The 27,054-nt window shown below is 33.3% G+C and overlaps 1 protein-coding gene across 1 annotated transcript in view; it reads right to left on the reverse strand.

Annotated features, from left to right (window-relative positions):
• The window catches only part of LRP1B (LDL receptor related protein 1B), a gene marked incomplete at both ends in the record, with an annotated part of 1,860,945 nt that overhangs the window by 562,559 nt on the left and 1,271,332 nt on the right, over positions 1-27,054 (reverse strand). Inside the window, 2 exons of the mRNA XM_079710778.1 lie at positions 3,075-3,215; positions 25,692-25,841. Of these exons, the coding sequence (XP_079566904.1) occupies positions 3,075-3,215; positions 25,692-25,841 (291 nt within the window). The remainder of the gene's footprint in view (positions 1-3,074; positions 3,216-25,691; positions 25,842-27,054) is intronic.

Here is a 27,054-nt window from a genome sequence, read left to right on the forward strand (position 1 = left end):
GCATTATGAAAGCTATATAGCAATAGTGCTCTATGCAAAATTCAAAATACCAATGCAGCTCATTATTTCTAATCTCCTGAATTCAAGATAGTCTGATGGGATTTAATTGTTCAATCAAACCTGTCACAAGTTCTGTCATTTCTGAAGTGTGAAATAGTCTCAACTGGGAAGATTTCTCAACAGGGGATCTACCACATTCTCTGCTCATTTCTTATACCTGGCAGATGCTCTTATGTAGGTCCACATACTAGGATTTGAGTTGCCCTGAACTTCTGAAATGATTACCTTTATCTCATATATAAACTAATGGAGATTCATTGATTTATTCCCTTTTTTCCAAGCTGACTTATAATATTAAGATGAATTTTCAGCTCTATGATGATTTTAATAATGAGACAACTGTATTTATGGATCTACAGTAATTCCATACTGACCATGTACATATTTCATTTTATAGAAAGCATGTGAATGTACATTAATGCAATGCAAATCTATAGAGATACGCATTTGGATATAAATTTACTTCAACTACCACTAAAGACTGGAAAGCTGGGAAGAGATTGACAAGTGATACTTGTCTATAAAGTTTGAAAAAACACCAAACAGAGAGTAGGGGAATCAAGGGAACTGAAGATGTAAAGAAAAATGGATCAGAGTTGATATATAAAAACAAGAGAAAATGAGGCATTATATAACCTCGATAATATCCAAAATACACGAAAAAAGAAGAAAAAGGAGATCCTGGGACTGTGCATTTTTAAACATAATAGTAATAATTATTTTTTATAAATAATAAAATTAACTATGTTAATGTTGTACAACAATAACACAATCCATGTATCATTTGTTTAGTCTCTAAGGGAAAATGATGGTGAAAGAGAAAAGGCAAAAAAAATAAAACACATCATTATTTTAATAAGTATCTTTGCCTATTAAATATAGATTTGATGTAGGAAAATATAGAGAGATTTTTTAAAGTAATAATTTAAGTAGTGAATATCTAGCAGGTTAGAAATACTGGTTTGGCTTAATATTTTGTAATGATATTGATGTTCAAACCTCATTCCTAAATTCTCTAGTGGAAATAGAAAGTCCACTTGACTAATGAGAAGTCTCAGCTCTCCAGTGATCTGTGTCAAAAATGATAAATGAAGTAGCTAATTGTACTTTGAAATCCAAAGTGGTAGTAATGTTAACACCTTAAATAGTCCTAAATTGCTCATATTTCATACTAATGAAGCTTTTAAGCTACCTGCTGTGATTCTGTTAATGGGACTGTCTTTAATACAGATGCTTTTATCATCATATTCTTCCAGTAAAAACATTATTTTCACTGCATTTTAAGCTTAGTCATATTATACCATAAATTTCTAAGTGCTAGACGGTCCTGTCAGTTTGGTAATACTTTCACAGTGCATAGAAGCTACAACTCCACCTATAGAATCAAATCCTTAAAAGATGAGGGGGATCTTGTTAAAATGAACAATGTGAAACAAGCATAATACAATGAACTTTTCTTCCAAGAAACTATTGGAACTGTACCTACAAAAATTCAATGTATTATATTAATTTACAATTTCAAAGTATGTGTTTGTTCACATTTTGAAGGAATAAATATAGATTTAAAAAATGTTTGGAAATATAATCTCTCTATAATTTGTATTTTATAATGTGTATTTTCAGATATAATCTCATTCAGTATAGACTATGAACTAAAGTTTATCATAGTGCTATAAGTTTTTACGCTTAACAAACATATTGTATTGAAATCCACAAAAGTGCCATATTTTATTTATTGAGTGAGAGTATTTTATTCCCAGTTAAATAAACTATTTTCCATGACTTGAATGCCAGTAAAATTATTTATTTTGATACAGAAAATTTTCTATTAAGTAATTCCTAGTGAAAACACTCCTGTTCATTATTATAGACGATGACCAAATATATATATATATATCAGAGAATAAGTACAGATTTTGTGCCTAAGAGTTTGGGTGTCAATGTCTTCTCAACCATGAACGGATCCCAGTAATCAGTCCAGATGGTTTTAGAAAGCAATTCTTTTCTCTTAAAAATATTTTTTTTTCCTGAAAACGAAATATTTCCTGCTGTTCCTGGCAAGAAAGGATTCCAGACTGAAATTTGACCCATGCTTTTTTCAGAAAAGGTAACCATGAATCTGGTCTTCACTTTGTCTCCGGCTGTGCAGGAATGGCTCTCAATTGGTATCTCCAATAAATTCTGCCTGCTTGATTGCTGTCACCTGTCTTCAGAATTAGTGATCCCTTTGGTTCACTGTTCTTATCTCTACTCTTATCTGCTTTGATTTACATGCCCAAATCCTTTAGATAAAAATCCTTTTAAGTTTTCTTGATATTTTTTTCCTAAGCAGAAAAATATGTGAAGAAAAGGATTTCATGGCAGAGATTTAAGTAAGATAGTAGAATATAGAAGAATATTTTTTCTAGGAAGGGAGTTCTGCTAATGTCATGGATCATGAACCAAAATTGAAGAAAAGACTAGCAGGTGTAGGGCTGTACTGGCTGGCATCTCTAATCTAATTGCCATTTGGGCAATGTGACAAGTCCACGTACGTAAACCATCTGTTAGTTCTCTCACTCCATTTCACTGCACACCATTTGGACAAGCAAAAACAAAAACGCAAAATGCTTAGAGCCAAACAGTGTAGTGCTTTTGGTTATGAAATTCTTGTATCAACATAGTCCATTTGAGGTCCCATAGTTCATTCTGTTTCTGGGCATAATTATATATTGAATATATTTTACTGGGATTTTTTCCTTATTCTTATACTTTTAAATCAAGAACTGAATAAGACCTCTTTGAAGACCTGACAAATTAAGGTTCCTTGGGCAGCTTTGCTAATGTTTTGAAAGCTCATTATATACCTTATGCTAAAGGCATTCCTTCTACAGTATTAAGCAGCATTTACCACCCCCTTTTTTTTAACTAGAAGAAAAATAGGGAACTTCAGTTTTTGACTTGAGAAAATAATATGAAAAAAGAGAACATTATATATTCAAAAGGCGGCACAAATGCATTACCGTGTGACTTACCTTGCTGTGCTTCTTTATCATACACTTTCATATGAACGACCCCAGAAGTCTTATTTCTTAGAACAGTGGGGTTTCTTCCATCTCTTTTGCTGCAGGTTCCCAGCTGAGCTAAGTTTTGGTCTGCCCACCACAGTTTCTTATCTATAAAAATGAAAAGATTTTTTTTATGAAAAAGATAATCATCTTATTAAATAATAATAAAGAACTATTAAACTCTAGTGCTTTCTGATTTCTTTTGTTAAATTCCCAAACCCTGTTTCTATGGGAAACAGCAAAACCATTTTCACTTTTTTTTTGTTTAAAAATTTTTTTAATTTAATTTTATTTATTTTTTTATACAGCAGGTTCTTATTAGTCATCAGTTTTATACACATCAGTGTATAATGTCAATCCCAATCGCTCAATTCGTCACACCACCATCCCACCCGCCCCCACGGCTTTCCCCCCTTGGTGTCCATAAATTTGTTCTCTACATCTGTCTCAACTCTGTCCTGCAAACTGGTTCATCTGTACTATTTGTCTAGGTTCCACATACATGCGTTAATATACGATATTTTTTTTCTCTTTCTGACTTACTTCACTCTGTATGACAGTCTTTAGATCCATCCACGTCTCAACAAATGACCCAATTTCATTCCTTTTTATGGCTGAGTAATATTCCATTATATATATGTACCACATCTTCTTTAACCATTTGTCTGTTGATGGGCATTTAGGTTGCTTCCATGACCTGGCTATTGTAAATAGTGCTGCAATGAACATTGGGGTGCATGTGTTTTTCTGAATTATGGTTTTCTCAGGGTATATGCCCAGTAGTGGGATTGCTGGATCATATGGTAATTCTATTTTTAGTTTTTTGAGGAACCTCCATACTGTTCTCCATAGTGGCTGTATCAATTTACATTCCCACCAACAGTGCAAGAGGGTTCCCTTTTCTCCACACCCTCTCCAGCATTTATTGTTTGCAGATTTTTCTGATGATGCCCATTCTAACTGGTGTGAGGTGATACCTCATTGTAATTTTGATTTGCATTTCTCTAATAATTAGTGATGTTGAGCAGCTTTTCATGTGTTTCTTGGCCATCTGTATGTCTTCTTTGGAGAAATATCTATTTAGGGCTTCTTCCCATTTTTGGATTCAGTTGTTTGTTTCTTTAATATTGAGCTGCATGAGCTGTTTATATATTTTGGAGATTAATCCTTTGTCCATTGATTCATTTGCAAATATTTTCTCCCATTCTGAGGGTTGCCTTTTCGTTTTGTATATGGTTTCCTTTGCTGTGCAAAAACTTTGAAGTTTCATTAGGTCCCATTTGTTTATTTTTGTTTTTATTTCCATTACTCTAGGAGGTGGATCAAAAAAGATCTTGCTGTGATTTATGTCAAAGAGTGTTCTTCCTATGTTTTCCTCTAAGAGTTTTATAGTGTCCAGTCTTATATTTAGGTCTCTAATCCATTTTGAATTTATTTTTGTGTATGGTGTTAGGGATTGTTCTAATTTCATTCTTTTAAATGTAGCTGTCCAGTTTTCCCAGCACCACTTATTGAAGAGACTGTCTTTTCTCCATTGTATATCCTTGCCTCCTTTGTTATAGATTAGTTGACCATAGGTGTGTGGGTTTATCTCTGGGCTTTCTATCTTGTTCCATTGATCTATGTTTCTGTTTTTATGCCAGTACTATACTGTCTTGATTACTGTAGCATTGTAGTATAGTCTGAAGTCAGGTTCCTCCAGCTCCGTTTTTTTCCCTCAAGACTGCTTTGGCTATTCAGGGACTTTTGTGTCTCCATACAAATTTTAAGATTTTTTGTTCTAGTTCTGTAAAAATTGCCATTGGTAATTTAATAGAGTTTACATTGAATCTGTAGATTGCTTTGGGTTGTATAGTCATTTTCACAATATTGATTCTTCCAATGCAAGAACATGGTATATCTCTCCATCTGTTGGTATCATCTTTAATTTCTTTCATCAGTGTCTTATAGTTTTCTGCATACAGGTCTTTTGTCTCCCTAGGTAGGTCTATTCCTACGTATTTTTTCTTTCCATTGCAATGGTAAATGGTAGTGTTTCCTTAATTTCTCTTTCAAATTTTTCATCATTAGTGTATAGGAATGCAAGAGATTTCTGTGCATTAATTTTGTATCCTGCAACCTTACCAAATTTATTGATTTGCTCTAGTAGTTTTATGGTAGCATTTTTAGGATGCTCTATATATAGTATCATGTCATCTGCAAACAGTGACAGTTTTACTTCTTCTTTTCCAATTTGGATTCCTTTTATTTCTTTTTCTTCTCTGATTGCCATGGCTAGGACTTCCAAATCTATGTTGAGTAATAGTGGTGAGAGTGGACATCCTTGTCTTGTTCCTGATCTTAGAGGAAATGTTTTCAGTTTTTCACCATTGAGAATGATGTTTGCTATGGATCTGTCATATATGGCCTTTATTATGTTGAGGTAGGTTCCCTCTATGCCCACTTTCTGCAGAGTTTTTATCATAAATGGGTGTTGAATTTCGTCAAAAGCTTTTCCTGCATCTATTGAGATGATCATATGTTTTTATTCTTCAGTTTGTTAATATGGTGTATCACATTGATTGATTTGCGTATACTGAGGAATCCTTGTATCCCTGGGATAAATCCCACTCGATCATGGTGTATGATCCTTTTAATGTGTTGTTGGATTCTGCTTGCTAGTATTTTGTTGAGGATTTTGTATCTATATTCATCAGTGATATTGGTCTGTAATTTTCTTTTTTTGTAGTATCTTTGTGTGCTTTTGGTATCAGGGTGATGTTGGCCTCATAGAATGAATTTGGGAGTGTTCCTTCCTCTGCAAATTTTTGGAAGAGTTTGAGAAAGATGGGTGTTAGCTCTTTTCTAAATGTTTGATAGAATTCAACTGTGAGGCCATCTGGTCCTGGAATTTTGTTTGTTGGAAGATTTTTAATCCCAGTTTCAATTTCATTACTTGTGAGTGGTCTGTTCATATTTTCTATTGCTTTCTGGTTCTGTCTTGGAAGGTTATACCTTTGAAGAATTTGTCCATTTCTTCCAGGTTGTCCATTTTATTGGCATAGAGTTGCTTGTAGTAGTCTCTTAGGATGCTTTGTATTTCTGCAATGTCTGTTGTAACTTCTTCTTTTTCATTTCTAATGTTATTGATTTGAGTCCTCTCCCTCTTTTTCTTGAAGAGTCTGGTTAATGGTTTATCAATTTTGTTTACCTTCTCAAAGAACCAGCTTTTAGTTTTCTTGATCTTTGCTATTGTTTTCTTTGTTTCTATTTCATTTATTTCTGCTCTGATCTCTATGATTTCTTTCCTTCTGCTAACCTTGGGTTTTGTTTGTTCTTCTTTCTTTAGTTCCTTTAGATGTAAGGTTAGATGGTTTATTTGAGTTTTTCTTGTTTCTTGAGGTAGGCTTGTATAGCTATAAACTTCCCTCTTAGAACTGCTTTTGCTGCATCCCATAGCTTTTGGATCATCGTGTTTCCATTGTCATTTGTCTCTAGATATTTTTTGATTTCCTCTTTGATTTCTTCAGTGATCTCTTGGTTATTTAGTAACGTATTGTTTAGCCTCCATGTGTTTTTGTTTTTTACCTTTTTTTCCCTGTAATTCATTTCTAATCTCATAGCATTGTGGTCAGAAAAGATGCTTGATATGATTTCAATTTTCTTAAATTTACTGAGGCTTGATTTTTGACCCAAGATGTGATCTAACCTGGAGAACGTTCTGTGTGCACTTGAGAAGAATGTGTAATCTGCTGTTTTTGGATGGAATGTCCTATAAATATGAATTAAACCTATCTGGTGTATTGTGTCATTTAAAGCTTCTGTTTCCATTTTTAAATTTTAATTTTGGATGATCTGTCCATTGGTGTAAGTGAGGTGTTAAAGTCCCCCAGTATTATTGTGTTACTGTCGATTTCCTCTTTTATAGCTGTTAGCAGTTGCCTTATGATTTAAGGTCCTCCTATGTTGGGTGCATATATATTTATAATTGTTATATCTTCTTCTTGGATTGATCCCTTGATCATTATGTAGTGTCCTTCCTTGTCTCTTATAATATTCTTTATTTTAAAGTCTATTTTATCCGATATGAGTAGTGCTACTCCGGCTTTCTTTTGATTTCCATTTGCATAGACTATCTTTTTCCACCCCCTCACTTTCAGTCTGTATGTGTCCCTAGGTCTGAAGTGGGTCTCTCGTAGACAGCATATAGATGGGTCTTGTTTTTGTATCCATTCAGCAAGCCTGTGTCTTTTGGTTGGAGCATTTAATCCATTCACGTTTAAGGTAATTATTGATGTGTATGTTCCTATGACCATTTTCTTAATTGTTTTGGGTTTGTTTTTGTAGGTCTTTTTCTTCTTTTGTGTTTCCCACTTAGAGAAGTTCCTTTAGCATTTGTTGTAGAGCTGGTTTGGTGGTGCTGAATTTTCTTACCTTTTGCTTGTCTGTAAAGCTTTTGATTTCTCCATCGAATCTGAATGAGATCCTTGCTGGGTAGAGTAATAATGGTAGTAGGTTTTCCCCTTTCATCACTTTAAGTATATCATGCCACTCCCTTCTGGCTTGTAGAGTTTCTGCTGAGAAATCAGCTGTTAACCTTATGGGAGTTCCCTTGTATGTTATGTGTCATTTTTCCCTTGCTGCTTTCAATAATTTTTCTTTGTCTTTAATTTTTGCCAATTTGATTACTATGTGTCTCGGCATGTTTCTCCTTGGGTTTTTCCTGTATGGGACTTGCTGCACTTCCTGGACTTGGTTGGCTATTTCCTTTCCCATGTTAGGGAAGTTTGCGACTATAATCTCTTCAAATATTTTCTCTGGTCCTTTCTCTCTCTCTTCTCCTTCTGGGACCCCTATAATGCAAATGTTGTTGCATTTAATGTTGTCCCAGAAGTCTCTTAGGCTGTCTTCACTTCTTTTCATTCTTTTTTCTTTATTCTGTTCTGCAGCAGTGAACTCCACCATTCTGTCTTCTAGGTCACTTATCCGTTCTTCTGTCCCAGTTATTCTGCTATTGATTCCTTCTAGTGTAGTTTTCATTTCAGTTATTGTATTGTTCATCTCTGTTTTTTGTTCTTTAATTCTTCTAGGTCTTTGTTAAACATTTCTTGCATCTTCTCGACCTTTGCCTCTATTCTTTTTTGAGGTCCTGGATCATCTTCACTATCATTATTCTGAATTCTTTTTCTGGAAGGTTGCCTATCTCCACTTCATTTAGTTGTTTCTCTGGGGTTTTATCTTGTTCCTTCAACTGGTACATAGCCCTCTGCCTTTTCATCTTGTCTATCTTTCTGTGAATGTGTTTTTTGTTCCACAGGCTTCAGGATTGTAGTTCTTCTGGCTTCTGCTGTTTGCCTTCTGGTGGATGAGGCTATCTAAGAGGCTTGTGCAAGTTTCCCAATGGGAGGGACTCTGGATGTAACTTTTAATACATTATTTTATTTTGGTAAAAAAGTTCTATTATAAATGTTAAAAATAATCCAGTCAGTGAATGTCTAATCCTAAACTGGTCTAAAAATACCTGCATCTCTTCTAAGTTTATGACCCTTGCTTCCATTCTTTTATCACATATTTCCATCTGGATGGTCTAGCAGGTAATTAAACTCATATGTTCAAAATTTTTAAATAAATAAAATCAAAATAAGCAAGTCTAATCATGTTGGGCAAACTTTAAGGTAGGTAATCTTACTAAAAGATTGAACCTCCTGATATTCTGAGCAAGTTGGGACTTGGAATCACATTAATGTGAAATTTTAAAAAATACGGTGCTATTTTGTTCTGACAGAATAGCAATATCTGGGATCTCTCATGCATTTACTTTTATTCACCCAAGCTCTATGTCTACATCTCTCTCTCTCTTCATATATATATATATATATATATATATATGTATATATATATACATATATGTATACACACACACACACATATACACATACTTATATACATACACATATATATATACTTTTTTTCCTCCTTATAACTTCTACTCATTTCGAGATGGGGTTGAAGAAGCCATAGTTGACCATGAGTCAGTTAGAACCAACTATCCTTTAACTTCTCTGCTGAAGTCCCTAGAATTGCCTTGTATTAGATTGACCTTCCCAGTCTGTCTGTATGACAGGCATTCTATGGCTTCTAATATAGAATTTTGTTAAAATTTCTGTATCATTTTGGAGTCACATGTATTTTTATAATAGACATTTTCTCCCTACTTGAGATAGCCAGAATGAAAGTCTCTGTTCCTGGTAACCAAATTCTGTAAACAGTGCCCAGGAACTATTAATCTCAGTAGACCTTGTCCTAAATATATCCTTATTATTATGTTCAGGTCTTGGTTTTCAGTTGTGTGAAGATTTTGAAAAATAGGAAACAGGCCTAGAAGATGAAAATCATGATATAGAAGGGTCTGAGAACCATGCAAGTCTGAATGAAATAAAGAAAACTAGGTGTCTAACCAGATATTGCAAATGTGGGAGCAGGAACTGGGAAAAATAGTACTGCTTTCATCAATGGACAGAATGCCTATGAGTGCAAATGATGATTAATGATAGAGCCTTAAAAACGTGTAAACCATTTTACTCAGAAATGTGACATCTAACACTGTACCCTAAATTCTGCAAATAATTAGTTATATGGATAGTCATCACAATATTTATAATTTCCAGAAAAACCCTAAAAATTAAATATATAACTATATAGTACATAAACATTGTATAAAGTGTATAAACATTAAAATGATATTGTGGAAATGTTTATTGACCTAGAAATCAATGTTTATGACAAATTAAAATGGAAAGGAAGTTTATATATAATTTTTTTAAATGTCATAATTTTTAACTTTTCTAGATAAAGTTTTAAACCAGAGTTCCAGAACAAAAATTACTGATATCTTTAAATAATTCTATTCTGTCCATTTCTAAAATCACTTACTGATTAGCATTAATATTAAATTTTGATTTCAATTAATTAAAATCAATTTTACAGTGTGCTTCTTGAGCAATGTTTTCTTTTAATATCATATAGTAATCAATGAATTAGTATTTTATTCTGGTTTGAGCACACTGCATATTAGAAGGTTCCAATATTCTAAAAATTGCTTCAAATGGCTATTCTATCCTAGATAATTTATTACTCTCTCCTTATTATTAAAATATGAATGTCATTGTAGTTACTACCCAACTCTTGACAATGCCAAATAATTAATACTGTAAAATTTACAGACTAGAAATATATATGTGAGTGTAAATATAAATATATTACTGGGAAAAGGTTAAAAAATAAATACTGTCACAAAGAAATGATCTTTGGTGCTCCCATTTGCCATGTTCCTGTCTTTCCCAAATAATTTATCTATTCGCTTGAAAATAAAAACATATACAGCCTCCATGTTATAGCAGATTTCAGAGGGAAATGTTGCCCACTTAAATAATGTTACCAAAATATTATGTCATTTCAACTCAATACTTTCAATTGAATTGTAGGGATTGCTGCCAGCTGGAGCATACTCTTCAATCAGAAAATTTTTAAAAATTGTGATTTGTAAAGTGAGCATCATCCTATAATCCTTTATTTTGTAATTTATTAAATCACAAATGTCATATTTTAAATGTGAGTCATAAAAAAAAATGCATGTGCTTTTTATAAAGAAACTCAGAATGAGCATCCCTATGTGATCACTTAATTGTGCCCTCATTTTCATACCTGGAAATCCATGAGATAAGGACTTGGTATACTAGAAATAAGTCATAATATAATGTTCCTGAATAAAGAATGCAACTCTGAATTTGCAAATGCATACAGTTCTCATTGTATTGGGGATTTAAAACAAAATGATAGCCTTATTGATACAAGATTTTTTAAGAAGAAGGAATGGTAAGATGATCTGGAGATGTGATTTTTGTCATTCTACACCAAGTATTTTCCAACTTTGACTAGATTTCTCACAACCAGAATTCCCTCTGAAAAATATGAATGGCAAAATATCATGAGAGAAAAAAATACATGAATGCTTAGATTTAATTTGCATGGAAATGATTTGGAGGTATATTGGCTATTTTAAAAAAAGAAAAACATGTTTGAAGGGGGTTTTCCAGATAAATTTTCAAATAGTAGAATATGGTTAAATAATTTTGAAATTTTCCTGATAGTATATATTATGGCTATGTTCTATAACTATGCAGCTTTTATGTAATCTATTGTCCATCCAATGGAAATATAAGAAGTATTCTAACTTAAGAAGTCTCAATAATTTTGCCTCCATTAAAGGCAATATTACAGATGATGAGGTCAGATCCATTTTAAAAAAAACAAAAACTGTTCTTCCAGATTGAAATCTTAGCAGTCCTTAAAATGTCACAAGTATTATTCATGAGTCCTCCTGCAAAGCTCTTAATCTCTAAAATAACAGAATCTTTTTTCCTCCCACACATAATCTCATTATTAGTCAATTCAGCACAGAATAATCTCATCACTGGCCTTTTGCATACTGTCCATCTTTGATACATCCAAATCTACATATATAGAACGATTATACCCACAATTTAAAAACATAAAAGCATACGATTTTTAAAGGTGCACATGATTTATGGTCACTTTTTTCCCATACTACTGAAGATATTCCTTCAATGGTTATAGTTTAAATATGGAACCTTATTAATTAGAATTAAATTGATGCAGACATTTATTTCAACTTTGTGCTGATACTGATTATGAAAAGAGAAAAAACAGAAATTTGATATTGATGCTCAAGTACAAATTATTATTTTTTAAAATTTACCTAAATCTAGGTATATATGATCCCCCCCCCCCCAAATCCTCTGTGGTCAGCTGCCATCTATCCAAGTCTAATTTGGGTTGAACAAAACTGCCAAATCCAGTAATTCCCCCTTATCTGAGGTTTCAATTTCCATGGTTTCAGTTATCCAAGGTCAACCAAGATCTGAAAATATTAAATGGAAAATTCAAGAAATAAACAATTCATAAGTTTTAAATTGCACACTGGTCTGAGCAGCATGCCAAAATCTTGTGCAGTCCTGCTCCGTCCAGGCTGGTGTCCCCAACCATCAACATAGTCTGTTCCTGACATCCAACCATCTACGTAGTCATCACTTAGTGATCCAGGATTACCCAAGGCTAATGATTCTCCTTGTGCTGGATAGTCAGAAGTAGTAGTAGCCTAATGCTATCTCACACTACCTGTGCCATTCACCCCACCTCACCTCATCACATAGTCATTTTATCATCTTACATCATCACCAGAAGAAAGGTGATTACAGAACAATGTTTTGAGAGAGAAGAGAGAGAGACCACATTCACATAACTTTACAACATATTTTTATAATTGTTCTATTTTATGATTAGTTATTATTGTTAATCTCCTTCTATGCCTAATTTATAAATTAAACTTTATCATAGGTATGTATGTATAGGAAAAAAAACAGTCTATAGAATTTGGTATCATCCTCAGTTTCAGACATCTACTGGGGGTCTTGGAATGTATCCCCCAAGAAATAAGCAGGTCTACTGAAGTAAAATGACTCAGGTCTGATTGTTTAACTCAGTTGAAATGAATAATACTCACCAGATCATCATATGATTCCAAGTTATTTGTTACATTCCAACATGAGATAATGCCTACAGTATATAGGCAGACTTCTGGAATGACCTCTTTGACTCTCTTGATTAATTTTCTAGCTCTAATTAAAATGTTGTTGAATTATATTAACTCAAAATTCTATCATAAATCTAAAGCATACTATATCTTTTCCCAATGTATACATTTACTATTTCTTCTTTTTAAATGAAAGGGGAGACATAGGGCAATATAAAATAATTATATCTCTACTCAAAAAATTATACATTTTCAAATTTATTCTTGTTTTAATGCCATAAACATGAATAATGTAATTTTTTTCCCTGAAAGTGACTCCGGAACAGTTAACCTTTAGTAGTTTACAAAAGGGAAACAATCATTATTTAATGTTTTTAAGTATGGTAAAGCTGAGATGATTTAATTATTCCATTTATGTTAATGAGACCATTCTCTGATCACTAATTATAATCTGGTTAATAAAATAGTACTTGATGTACTTGGAATTGTAGTATTTATCCATTCTGTAAGGTAATTAGCATTAAGAAGTGTAACATATTGGAACACAGCAATTTAAGGTGACAAAAATTGCTGGAATAGAATCATATATAGTTCTTTGGAGATTTCTCACTTTACTTTAATGTAAAGTTTGATGGGTTATTAGTTTTCATTAATGGTGGCTTGAGTACTTAGAGAAGACTACTATATCCTATCCTTAGTACTGGGAAAATTGCCTGGATCTATTTCATATATTACTGTTACTTTAATGAATAGTATTATAGCAATTAGAAGACTGACGGCTTAGAAAACTTAGGTGGTTGTATTTGAGGTTCTTTGAACTAAGTGACATTGCACAGTGTACACTAAAAAGTAAATTACCCCTCTTTAAAAAGTATGATTTGAAAGCAGAATCACTTAAGATATACAGCATAATTATAGTGCATTTAAAATAAATTGGTTTGTATATATCAAATTACAGAGGGAAATGCAATATACGTGTAACAATTAAATCACTGAATCTTTTGCTAAAAAGCGGTTGTAAACACGATTTTTAAGTAAATAAGGTATCGTTTGAATCTTTTTAAATGATATGTTATTTGTCCAGTTTTTCATCACTTGTATTTTCTTAAGTAGGACTTGCTTACATAATTCAGGTATAAACATGACAATAATAATTATATAACTATCTAATATAATTGCACTGGTGATCATTCATATATCTAGGAGAATTAACATTTTTTTCAATCCTCGTGATAGAAACTGGTATTTTTTCTGATATGCTTTAAAGACTCTTCATTAAAAGAACTATTCTCAAGCATTATAGACCATGTTTCATGAATGCTTTCTACTGAGTAATATTTTACAAATGTATACTCTGGTGTCTAGAGATCATTCTCTCAAAAAAAGTCAATCTATTTTTAAAGAATATGTTAATAATTTTCCTAAATCTAGAAAACTTTAACTGGCATAATACAATTTCATAAACATATAAATCATTCAAGCTTTTAATTTTAGAACATTTGAAATTAAAGCAACAAACTAGAAGTTCTACCAAGTTGTTTGTTCTAAATAACTATAATTAATTTTTTCATATGAATGATTTATGGTTTATTATTTCTACAAACATACACCATAACAGCTTGAATATTCATATTTACTAGAAATTTCTTTCTTATTAAAATGCATAGTCATTAATAGCAACTTTGTATAAAATAAATTGGAAATAAAGAAAAACACATGGGGCAGAACTAATTTCAACATCATTAAGAATTTCATACACACGAAACCTAAAAGCTTTCCTTTAGAGAAGTAAGTTATTGTAGATGACTACTTTTAGCTCATATTACATGCATAAATTAACTGTATATACTATTTTAGTAGATTAGTTCAATGACAGCAGTAAAATTACATGTACACATCAGGTATTTTTTAAACATAGCAAAAGCTCCATGGAGGAGAAAAGTAAGTTGGATGCCTAGAGCATTAAAAAAACAAAAAGCAAACTAAACAAACAAACAAAAAACTCTTCTAAAAGCAAAAAGTATTTGAAAATATGGTCCATTAGTAAATTTGCATTTCTTGTTTTCTCTCTCTTCCTTAAATGTTCTTCCCCCCAGATACCTGAATAACTCACTCCTTCACTTCCTGCAGATTCTTGCTCACTTACCATTTCCCAGTGAAAACTGCCATGACCTCACTACTGAAAATTATAATTTTTCTGGTTACTCTCTCCTAACCCAAGTCAGCACTCCCTATTCTTATGCCCTGGTTGAATTTTCTCCATTAGTGTCTTTCACCACCTGACAAATTTTATTTCACTCGTTTATTTGCTTTTACAGCTGACCCTTGGAAAACTTGGGGGTTAGGGGCACAGGCCCTCATGGAAGTTGAAAATCTGGGTATAACTTATAGTCAGCCCTCCGACTATGTGGTTCCTCCTTACCTGCAATTCTGCAGCCAAGGGTTCAACCAACTGGAGATTGTGTAGTACCATAGTATTATTGAAAAAAATCCCCGTATAAGTGGATCCACGTAGTTCAAATCCATGTTGTTCAAGGGTCAACTGTACACTCTTTTCCTACACTGGGAATACCAGCCCCTTATAGTAATGAAATTGTTACCTGCTTTATGCCCTGCTGTTTACCTAGCACCTAAATAGTGCCTGGCTCAAAATAGTTACTTGATAAATTGTTGAATGGGTGAATGAATCAAAACTGTGACAGATGAGTATGCTCTCTCTATTATGATACAATATATAAGTATAAATAGAAACATAAGGGAAGCAAATCCTGACTCTTTTTCATTAAGTTACATTTAAAAGAAAGAAAACAAACATAAAAGAAGTGTATCACCACTCTCTTCTCTGCCACCCTATCTTTCCAAGACAATTTGATACCAGCAGCTTTTATAAACACCAGGTATTTGTTTTTATTTATATATTTTTAAGGCTTTCTATTTTAACCAAAATTTGTGATGATAGGCCAACTCTCACAATATCAGGCCTCACACAGGTGATTGGTCTCTGAGGATAAGAAGGAATCTTTTTGGTATGAGTGGGTTTCTCAAGCTTGGCACTATTGACATTTTGGGCCAAACAATTCTTTGTTATGGGAGACCTTACTGTGCCTTGTAGGATGTTTACCAGTATTCCTGTTTTTTACCCACTAGAATGCTAGTAGCAACCCTTTCTTCCCAGCAGCTGTGATGTTTTCAGACACTGACAAATATTCCCTGGTAGACAAAATCACCCTGGGTTTGAGAATCACTGGCATAGTGAGAAGAAATCTAACCCTGGAGGTAGACAGAATTATGTTAGAGACCCAGCTTTGACCTTGAACCACCCACAATGTTTTCAGAGGCAACACTGCAATTTCAATATCTCCTTTGCATGGTAACTGTGTCTATTAGTACTAACATGTAAATTTGGAGAGTAGACACTCTCTAAACAATAGTTGTTGAGATAAACAGTGCAGCATAATGGATAAAAGAACATTATTAAAAATATATATATATTTTAAAGAAATGCATACATACGATAAAAATTGGAGTATTCTGTATAGGCTTTTTGAACCTATTTTCAATTAAAAATATATTCTAGAGAATGGTTCAAATCAATATATAGATTTACCTAATTTTTAATAGCTGCATAATATTTCACTCTACATGAACATTTCATGATTCATTTGGCTAGTCCTTTATAATACACATGTAGGCTTTTCCCCCAGCCTTTTCTAATTACAATGAACACTTCAAAGTATATTCTTGTGTACATCTCAGTGCACATACATCTTAGCGTTAACTATAGCTACAAGACACATTCCTGGAAGAAACTCAAGCTTTAAAGACTAAGAATAATGGATTTGAAAGCATGCTACACTATTTATTAAGCAGGTAACTCTGAGCGATTAATTTAGGCTGGCTGAACCTTGGCTGGGAGCTCTGGAGTAAGCACTGTTAATAGTACCTCTCTCAGGGGACTGTAAGAATTACATGAGTTAAGATTTGTAGAATGCTTTATTTATTTAGACTATCAATTATTATCATTAAAGAGAATAATGCTGTTAGGCCCAACTGTGATAGACTATATTTAAGAGACTAAAACATTCCAAACATCAAAGTTTTTGTTTTGTTTTGGAACTCTTTCACTTGTGCGTGTTTTAGGGTATTTTTTTCCTTCTTTTCCTTAATTTTCTTCCATGAAGCTGTTTAGTTCCTTTGAGAATAAACATTATTCAATACGGCTCTTCTTTTCTTGCATTTCTATATACACTTGTATGTAGAATACATGTTGGAAATGATTGTTGTATACACTTAATCATGTTATTCATTTTCTTCCCTATACAATTCAAATCCTTATATATCAAAGTATTTTCCTTTAATATTTATTTCTATATATATTTAAACTGTACAGTATATTTATGGTTGTGGTCATTCTACATAAGCATTTGCCTGCTTTGATTGAAAATATATTTTGATTGCTGTGGTAGAGGTTTGGTGTGTAGATGGTCATTGTTTTATTTATTCATACATTCTACTGTTACATAATAAAATGTACTCAGTGCAAAGCATCTTGCTGTGTATCATGAATGATGCATATATGAATAAAATGCAGTCCCAAGTTATGGAAAAGTGAGACATTTTCACTCTTTAGAAAAGACAAAGAATATTCCACTACATTAGAAAAATACAAAGGGGTTCAGAGAAGGGAAACATTTAAAATCACTGAGGTATAGTTGAAGTAGGTCTTGAAAGGTGATATTTCACCCAGTAGGGTGGCTGATAAATATGGAAGGCAGCCAAAGAACAAGGAATAGCAAGAAAAATGGAAATAAGTAGGACATGATCAGATACAGGGGAACAGTTTGCCTGGATGTATTGCAGCTGAGGGGTAGAGGAGGATCAAATGAAAAGTATAGTTATGATAGGGAAGGCTCTTCCTGGTAATGGAAACCACACTTAACTTGAATCAGGATCTCTGAGCTTGAGTCTCAGAGGACAGGGTTTTCACAAATCTTACTGACCCTATTTCTTTATCTATAAGGTGGGACAAATAATGCTTTGGGTTTTAACAAAACTTATTGACCTTAAGTTTCATTTATCTATAAGGTAAAACTAATAATATTGTGACAAACAACTTCTGGTGTATGAAAAGGAGAGGAAAAAAATGAGCATTTCAGAGTAAGTTGTGAGTGCTTATTCCAGCCTCTGAAATATTATGGCTAAGGAGGGGGTAGGCGGTTGCCACAGGAGGTCTGAACCTTGCAGGTCTTAATAGTTTGGGGATCGGAGATACGAAAAGTGGGAAGAAGTTGTTTTAGTAGCCCAAATAAAATGTTAGTATCTAACTAGACTGTGAAAGGAAAACAAATAAACAACAAAACAAATAAAGGGGCAAAGCTCTCAGATATAAAAAGAAAACTGGCAATCCAAGGAACAGCCAAAGCGAGGGAAGATTAAAAGAAAGAAAAGGAAGGAAGGGAGGGAAGAGTCTCATAAGAAGTAAGAACTCCTTTGAAACTAAGTTTCAGCTTCTTTGCACATTCAGAGGGAGAAAAATATTCATTAAACTATGATTATAAACAAAACAAAACAAAAAACCCTACACTTGACAACATGTAAAGTGGACTTGCCTTGTACAAAACAGAGGAAATGACTTCTTAAGGTGGGCTATCGAAGTCAAGAACTTTCAAGTTATCAGACTCGTCACCTTTTAATAAGAATATAACACATAGAATCCTTTCAGGCTAGATTTCAGTGTGAATCTGCAAGTGCTCAGTCTAAGGATCTTAGCAAGACTAAATGCACCAGACTTACAGCCTGTCACTTGCTATCATTTATAATGTTTCATAGATGTCATGACAACTTGCCGTAATAATTTATCTTAGGAAGTAAAGTAGAAAAAAAAGGTTTTTGATGATTTCTGCATGCCAGTTTTACTGGGTTGTTTATTGTATACACACTTTTCATATTTCTATTATTATTTATAAAGTATATTATTTGAGGAAATATACAAGTATGTAAATTGAGTGCTAGATACGTTTTAATAAATTCTAAATGTCATTACACCAAGTAATTTGCTGAAAGAATACAGATACAAATGATAAAAGGATATCATTCAGAAATTAATGGAGTGAGCTTAAGTGTTAGTGTAGGTAAAGACTAATTTTTTTGCCATTAAGCTTAGAGTTTTTTTCGGTCAGCAAAGAGATTAGATAATTGTGCTTTGCTGTAGAAACTCCAGTGGGAACACTCAAAACATTTAATCTCCCAACAATATTAACACTGTATTCATTCTCAAGCAAATAAATATGACCTTCTCTGATATTCAGACAGTTCTGGAAGCATTTTAATCTGACAGCCTTGGTTTCCCATGGCAAACTATCCATGTACTCAGAATGTTCACAGTACCTATTATGATGACTTCAATTTTGTGAAGTGAACCTATGAAAAGTATGAACAAATGTCCTTAAGGGGTACATTTGGTAAAGCCTTTCAAGGGCTCCCTAAAGGGAAGTGATTATTTTGTTAACACTGATTTAAAATAAAAGTGTTCATAACCAAATCAAGAGAAGACGACTTCTTACTCGTTACAGGACTGAGTTTGTTCCTGACAAGAGACTGAAAATGCACATAGAATATGCCTTTTTCTCCTCCTTGATCGATCGTAACTGTAGCCAAAGTTCAATATCATTCTAATATTTACATATTAAGCCTATTCTGGCAAATTGCTACTTGAAACAGATCAATAGTATAATATATTTAAACTGTGATTGATAACACAGAAAAAGTCAAATGAGAGGGCTTAGGTATTCATAGAAAATGTGTAGGGTTTTTTTTTTTGTTTGTTTTTGTTTTTGCCTTTACCTGTGATTCAAAGTTCCTTTTATTTTAAAGAGAAGTTTGCCAATTTTTGCAAGTGATTCTAAGATCAGATGAGTGTTGAAGTTAGTTACTTAGATATTTATAAAAAGTACAAACCCATTCTAAAACAATTAATTTAAGCAATCCTGTTTTAAACATCCACCAAATTCTCAAGTAAAAGTCAAAACAATAACTTTGCCCAACTTCTAAAACAGATTATTATGAACTCTGATTAACATAACTTCACACATAAATTTTATTTTTAGCCTGTCTTTATTGTTTCTCCTATATTACTTCAACTTAGATAATAGTTTATTTTAGACAATTTCCTGCACTCTGGATCAACCCACTAGTGACAAAATCATACAAGTTTTTAAAACTTTGTAGCTCATATGGTCAAAGCTCATGTTTTTGCAGAGTAGAAAACTAAGGCATAGAGTTCAGTAGTTGTCCCATAGCCACAGCTGCTTAGTGAATAGTAGGAACAGGAACCAGAAGTACACTTCTTCAACTGACAAAATAACTTTAAAGGTCTCTAAGGTTACATTTAATTATAAAAGTCTATGATTTAATCACATAAAGAAGGCTACTAATATATATATCCCTTGACATTCAAGAAGAACCTGCCATGTTAACTTCAGAATTCCCATTTACAAATACTATGGTAAGAACAATTTCCAAAGATCATATTTACCACAAAATGAAACAAAAAGAGTAGATGTATACTTGAATCTCAATGGGAATACTGTATATACAATGGAGTAATATATGAGCTAATGAAAAAAGAAGCTCATGAGGTGTGAGCATGGGGTGGAGGTTTAAATTCAAACCCATACCCCTTGTAGTGCCCAGGACTCAAACTCTTGCCCTAGTAAAACTTGACAAATTACTACATGACACGTTTTAATGGACTGTATGAAGGTCACCTATGATTGAATAAGATGCTGACCACTAAATCCACAATTGCCATACAGACATGCAGATTTCTTCAAGTTTGCTTGAATAATTTATATTCTATAATTGAATAATCTATATCCTCATTTTTATTTTAAATCTGTGGTCCGTTTGCCCTAGGTCTTCCCTTCCTCACCCTAAAAGTACAAAATACAGCTAAGTTACCATCCTGCTATTTCCCAAATTTCCATCCAAAAATTATTCAGCCTATTTCTGCCAGTACATTTGCTTTATTTGTGTATTTTCTTTCAGTTCCATGAATTGATTTTTCTAACTTTCTCTTCAATGTGGATACAATATATGCAGTCTGTTCTCAAACTGCACATGCTGACAGTGAAAAGGAACAGCATGTTAAATATAATCCATAAATAACCCACAAACACTAATTTTAGTCAATAGTTTTAACCTCCTTCTCCTCTTAAAGGCAGTGAAGAGCAACTTTATTAATTTGCGATTACCTCACTGTCTCCTGCAGACATTAATGATGAGGAAAATGCCAAATGTTATGAGGAAAAGGTGAATAGAAACAAACAAAAGAGTTCTGTATCTGAAAACTAGGTAATCAATAGTTAAATATAACATAGTTGACTATACACTATTTTATAACACAAACCTCTTGGATATCATGTAAGAAAATGTTTTAGAGTAACCTTATATCATGAAACTGAAATATATTTATAAAAGAAAAGTATTTAAAAAGAACTGCTAAATACTGAGAAAAATTATCTAAGAAAAATAAGTAGTAGATATAATTTTAGAGCTACCAGCTATTGTATTTTAAAGCAGAAACTATTTTATTTGTTAGCTCTGACGTTTGGGAAAAGAAAATTGACAAGGTCATTCTTTAAAATGGGGAAGAATTTGATGTTCAAAGTTTATAGGCTAGTCAGCTTATATCAGCTAACTGGAATGGTATTTTATTTAGTTTGCGTTGCTCTAACCATAGACTAAGTGACTTAAACAACAGGAATTTACTTCTCACAGTTCTGGAGACTGGAGTCCAAGATCAGGATGTCTGCACTTACTTGCTGTAATCTCACACCGCAGAGAGGCAAGCTCTCTGGTCTCTTCTTAGAAGGACACTAATCCCATTATGGAAGCTTGAATGTCATGACCTAATTACCTCCCAAAGGCCCCGCCTCCTAATACCATCACATTAGGGCTCCAACATATGAATCTTGGGGAACACGAACATTCAGTCCAGAGTAAATGGTGTTAAGAGTCCTCATCAAACAGCCATTGTACACGATGTGTAAATCACTTCTGACCAAGTGACTCACTGGAGAAAAGGTGAATCACAGACAATACTGTATTTGAACCATGGCCAACTTAAAAGATGTCTAACCTGGTAAATTATCAGAATCACCTGTGAAGGTTTATTTTGATATAATTAAATTACTTTAAAGATATTTTAAAAACAAAACATTTAATAACACAACTGAAAACCAAATGAACAACTAAAACAGTTTTTGTTGGTTCACATTCCTTCACTCTTCTGGGCCACTCAACCTAAAACCTAAAATTTTATATACTTTTTTGCCTTTTTATATCTTTTTATATACTTTTTTATCTCTTTTCCCTGCTTTGTCCTTTTTTTCTCTTTTTTTGGTCCTTAACAGTTACCTATAATTCTATGCATTTCCCATCCTCCTTAGTGTCTGTCTTCCTTGCTTTTCTGCAAATTTGATGAAGTTAGGATTCTCACTACCATATATAGCAGTGCCTGGCATATGGTAGGCACTAGTGAATATATGTTGAAAGAATGAATGGAATTGAGTATCCATTGTTGTTAGGGTGCAAGCTCTACATTTAGAAGTTACATTTCCTTGTCAACAGTTGAACTCAAATAAGAAGTTGACCTCACATTTGTATGCTCTTCATTTGTATATACCTCAGGCAGAATACAAGGTCTGGTCAAACAAGACCACAAAAGCTTGGTGAGAAATCATATGTCCTGCTCACCTCTGTAGGTTATGCCAGCTCTCCCAGATTATTATTTTTCTCTACCAAGTCCCCTCCAATGGTACAACTGGGCATTAACTGCCTTAGCTCCATCCTTTTCACTCTACAATTCAACATCACCAGCATAAAAGATGACTGAACCAGAGGTGGTAACTAGGTGATGCCACCAGGATGAATCAAGCACACAGATGATTGTTGTGGTGGTGTTTTTGTTATTTGTTAGTTTTCTTGGTTTGTAGAGTGTTAGCCTTCACAGTTAGCCTATATGTGCAGTATGTTGGCCTGCATGGTATTTTTGTAATGTGATAATTTGGTAATATTTTTAATTTTTGAGATTTAAACAACAACAACAACAACAACAAACCTAGATTTCTTGCTTCTCATGAAAAATGAAATGTCTGGCACAACCTGTTAATGTTCCTTATGGTAAAAAATAAGTGGAGGTGAGAGGTGTTCTACATCAAGTGGACCATTAGCTCTCTCCGGTTTTATCATACTTTCTGCCACCCTCAAGTAAGTCTAGATACTGAAGTCTAGACTCAGTTGCTACTTACTATCTTGTTGAGCCATTGGATTTTATCACACCTGACACACTTTACTATTTATAATTTGCCTCACTCTATTACATAAGTATTTGAATTTGTGAATCTATTCATAAATGAATGAGTTCTATAGATGGAATTACATGAATTAGTTATCTATTGCTGTATAACAAATTAACCCCAAAATTCAGTATCTTAAAACAATAAACATTTATTATCTCACATAGTTTCTATGGATCAGGAATCTGGGAGCCACTCTGTGGGTGGTGCTTGTTTGGAGTCTCTCTTGAAGTTGCTGTAATGCATTGGCTTTGGCTGAGTCAACTGAAATTTTGACTGGGCTGGAGGCTCTGCCTTCAAGATGGTTCACTCATATGGATATTGACTAGAGGTCTCAGTTCCTTGCTGTGTGGACTTCTCCACTGGGCTGCTTGTGGGACCTCATAACTTGTCACCTGGCTTTGCCCAGAGTGAGTGACCCAAGAGAGAGAGGGCAAGAAGGAAGGCTCATGCCTTTTATGACCTCATTTCCAAAGTCAAACGCCATCACATTTGCCTTATTTTATTCATTAGAACTGAGTCACTAAGTCCAGCCTGCACTCCAAGGGAAGGAAGTTAAACTCTACTGCTTGAAAGAAGTCATCATAGGGTTTGTGAAACTTAGATGTAGCAATCTTGGTCTTTGGGTCTTGGACTTGATTGAATCATCAAATAATTGCTTTATTTTAATCTAGGTATTATCAAATACCTACTGCTTTACCTAATTTTAATGTTTCAAAACTCCTTTCAGTTTATTCTGTATATACTATTCCAAGTAAAACTGGGAGCCCCCAGAGAGTTACAAGTTATAATATTTTAAGTTTAAAAAATTGTGAAATGTGTCCAAAGAGATTATTAACTCAATTTTAGGAAAACCACTCCTAAATTTTAGTGAAACACAAACTTTCAGTTACTTATCATCCATCACCTAGGTAGTCTGAGGAGCTGGCATATAACTAGTCATTTCATATTACAATTATTTCTTTGTTCCTGGATGTGCAATTTCAGTATCACTGTAGGCAAATTTCTTCTTAAACATTTATAGCTGTAATCATCAGTAATCCCCTGGATAGTGGTAAGGTTCTCCTTTTTTTACCTTTTTTTATTGTCTTTTTTATATGACTATACTATTTAGCCTCAGCAGGAAGCAGGTCATCATCACACTTTATACCATCCCCAAAGAGAAAGAGTAGAGAGGTTCTGAAAGAAGGGGGAATCTGAACACAAGGGCAAATTCAGAGATGAGCTAGGGAACTTCAGAAAGTAGAAGTTGCTCTCCTGCTTCTCTATGGTGATGTCCTTTACATTTTAAGCCTTCAAACTGCAGATATATTTTGATATGTCCAGTTAATGTATTGACAGTAGAGGTATTAATAGGTTTCTTTATTTTTTAGTTTTCAGTGTTAATCAAATTATGGTGGCAGGGAGAAGTACAGATACATAACCATTTACTTGTTAAAAGAATTTTAATTTACTCAAGATCCATTCCCATACGGCACTGATGTCAAATAAGATTCACAGCTCTCATCCAATATATGCTTAATGATTTCATCCAAGCTTTCTCTCTTCTATTTTATTAGGAAACAAAACTAACTGACTTTATTTTTTTGCTAAAATGGACTACTCCATTTTTTGAGATTTTGTTCATAACATTGAGTTCTGTAAGTTTAGTACTCATTTCCTACTCATAGCAGGGTCGGTAGCAATCATGTTAGCAGAAATAAATTTTTATAAAGTCTACATTTTTCTATGAGGCAATGATTTTTACAGTATATAAAGTTTGTGATATATATATGTGTATATATTCACTAAAAGTCAATGACATCTCTTGAAATGTTATGACATATTTTTATCATGCTTCCTCTAACTTATTGGGTTCCTTGGCTATATTATTTGCTAGTTTGGGTTGATTTCACAAAGTATGCTGGAATTCAATTTTTGAAAACGTACTGTGAGTATTGACTGGGGATTGTTGCAGTTTACCAAACCACTTTCAGAATTTAAACTCTGCTGTTTTTACTCAGGTGATTTAAAAAATGTAAAAATACACATACAACAAAATTTTCTTGTTAATTTGGTAAAGCTGGGTAATACAAAATAACCTTATTTTCTTATTGCCTTATGAGACAATTGTAAATAAATCCTAGTCTAAAATAACCACTAGTCAGGTATAATCTTTGTGTGTGTGTGTGTTTTTGTGTACATATAAAGAATTTTTGTGGAAGAATAATTTAAATCATTGGTCAATGACACTGTGACCTTGTTTCTTCAATTGTCTGTGTAGATCAATCTATCCTTTATAAGCAGAGATAAGATTTTACCTTATTGTGACAAATACACAAGGTCCTTGCACTTTAGAACACTATAGTAGAACACAGAAAATGATCGTAAAATAATACCAATAATAATAATACCCCAAGAATCAATACAAGTGAAGTTATTATTGCTAATAGCACTAAGTCACTGATCTGGATAATCTTTCAAGTTTGTTTGCTAAGGTTAAAAAAAGAAAAAGAAAAGAAAAACTCTCTTAGAGATGTGCAATTTGAACGTGCTTCTGGTGTTAACGGAGCAGTCTTTTCTAAGCTTTAACAGGTCATAATTAATCAACCCCAATCAATACAAGCATCCTAGCTATAGTATCACTGTACTTACCCATGATGGTTAGGGCTGTAGCTTTTGTTAATTCTTCTTTCATTGACTCTATTACTTCTAAATTACCACCATCCAGGTTGCATCTGTTTATGGTTCCATTTCCCGAACTGATCCAATAAAGTTTGTTTTCCACATAGTCTATTGATAGTCCTGTAATTAAATTATACAATTTAAACATAACGGTAGCCACTTAAATTGTAATATTCACCTAACACTGGGTTTGGGGGAAAAATCAGTTTCAGACTCAGATTTTTGTCTGTAAAAATAAGATCTGACTAACAGGGAGATATACACACACTGTTTTAACTATCGGTCAAATAATATACTTTTAGAGACACAGTGGTTATCTCTGTTATCATAACAATTTTATGACATTAAGAGGAATGACTGTTCCATTTTACAGATAAGGAAAATAATACCTAGAATAGTTAAGAAATCTATTTGAGGCCACAGCTAGTAAGTGGACATTCCGGAAATTTTAAGAAAGTTTTTGTTTCTAAACTGAGTGTCTGACCTCTTCATTATGCTGCTTTGCCTCAGAAAGTTTTAATGTGTAATATTCATTTGGGATACTTATTAATGATATTTATAATTTCTCCTTTACTTTTAGTAAAAGTTACTTTAGAAAGTTATAGATTTAAAATGGTGTTTTCAGTAGTTTTCAAGTAAATCCAAAGGTAGGAGAATTTCAACAATTAGTAATTTCACTGAAGCATGGCAGTGAATTGGGCTCATATAGGAGTTGCCATTGAGAAACAAACCATACAGCAAGTAAGTGAACCAAGCCAATGGCTTAAGACCATTGTCCCTACATGGCACAGTGTGTCACTGTAAGTTAGCTTTTTGTAGTTTATGAACAATTACATACATTATAGGGGTGTTCATGGTTTTCAAAGGTATCAGGGCATGTAAATTTTGATTGCCAAGGGTATACATCTAATTAATTACAGGCATTCTCAGTAAGCTTATGATCTACATTATAACAGTAACACTGTGGCTCCATGTTGGTCTTCTGTGACCCACAACTACTTATGAAAAAGCACATGTGGGCACATCCTCAGGCATACAATAAATAAACTGCTTCTGGGATCTCCCTCACAGAATGTAGTGAACAAACTACAAAAAAGTCCCTTCCCTATTAAAAAAAAAAAAACTAAAATGAAGAAAAGGAAAGAAAGAAGAAAGGAAGACAAGAAGGAAGAAAGAAGGAAGACAATTGGAGAGAATAATACGAGTTCAAGTACATTGAGAAAGCGATACCATATCCAAAATATTCTCAACTACAGTTAGTCCCAATCCAGAGAGTGGACCAGTTTTCAGCAAGTAGCAATAATAAAACAAGCCTATACAATATACCAGCTAT

Source organism: Hyperoodon ampullatus, assembly GCF_949752795.1.
Source record: "Hyperoodon ampullatus genome assembly, chromosome: 8".
NCBI classification, from domain to species: Eukaryota; Metazoa; Chordata; class Mammalia; order Artiodactyla; family Ziphiidae; genus Hyperoodon; species Hyperoodon ampullatus.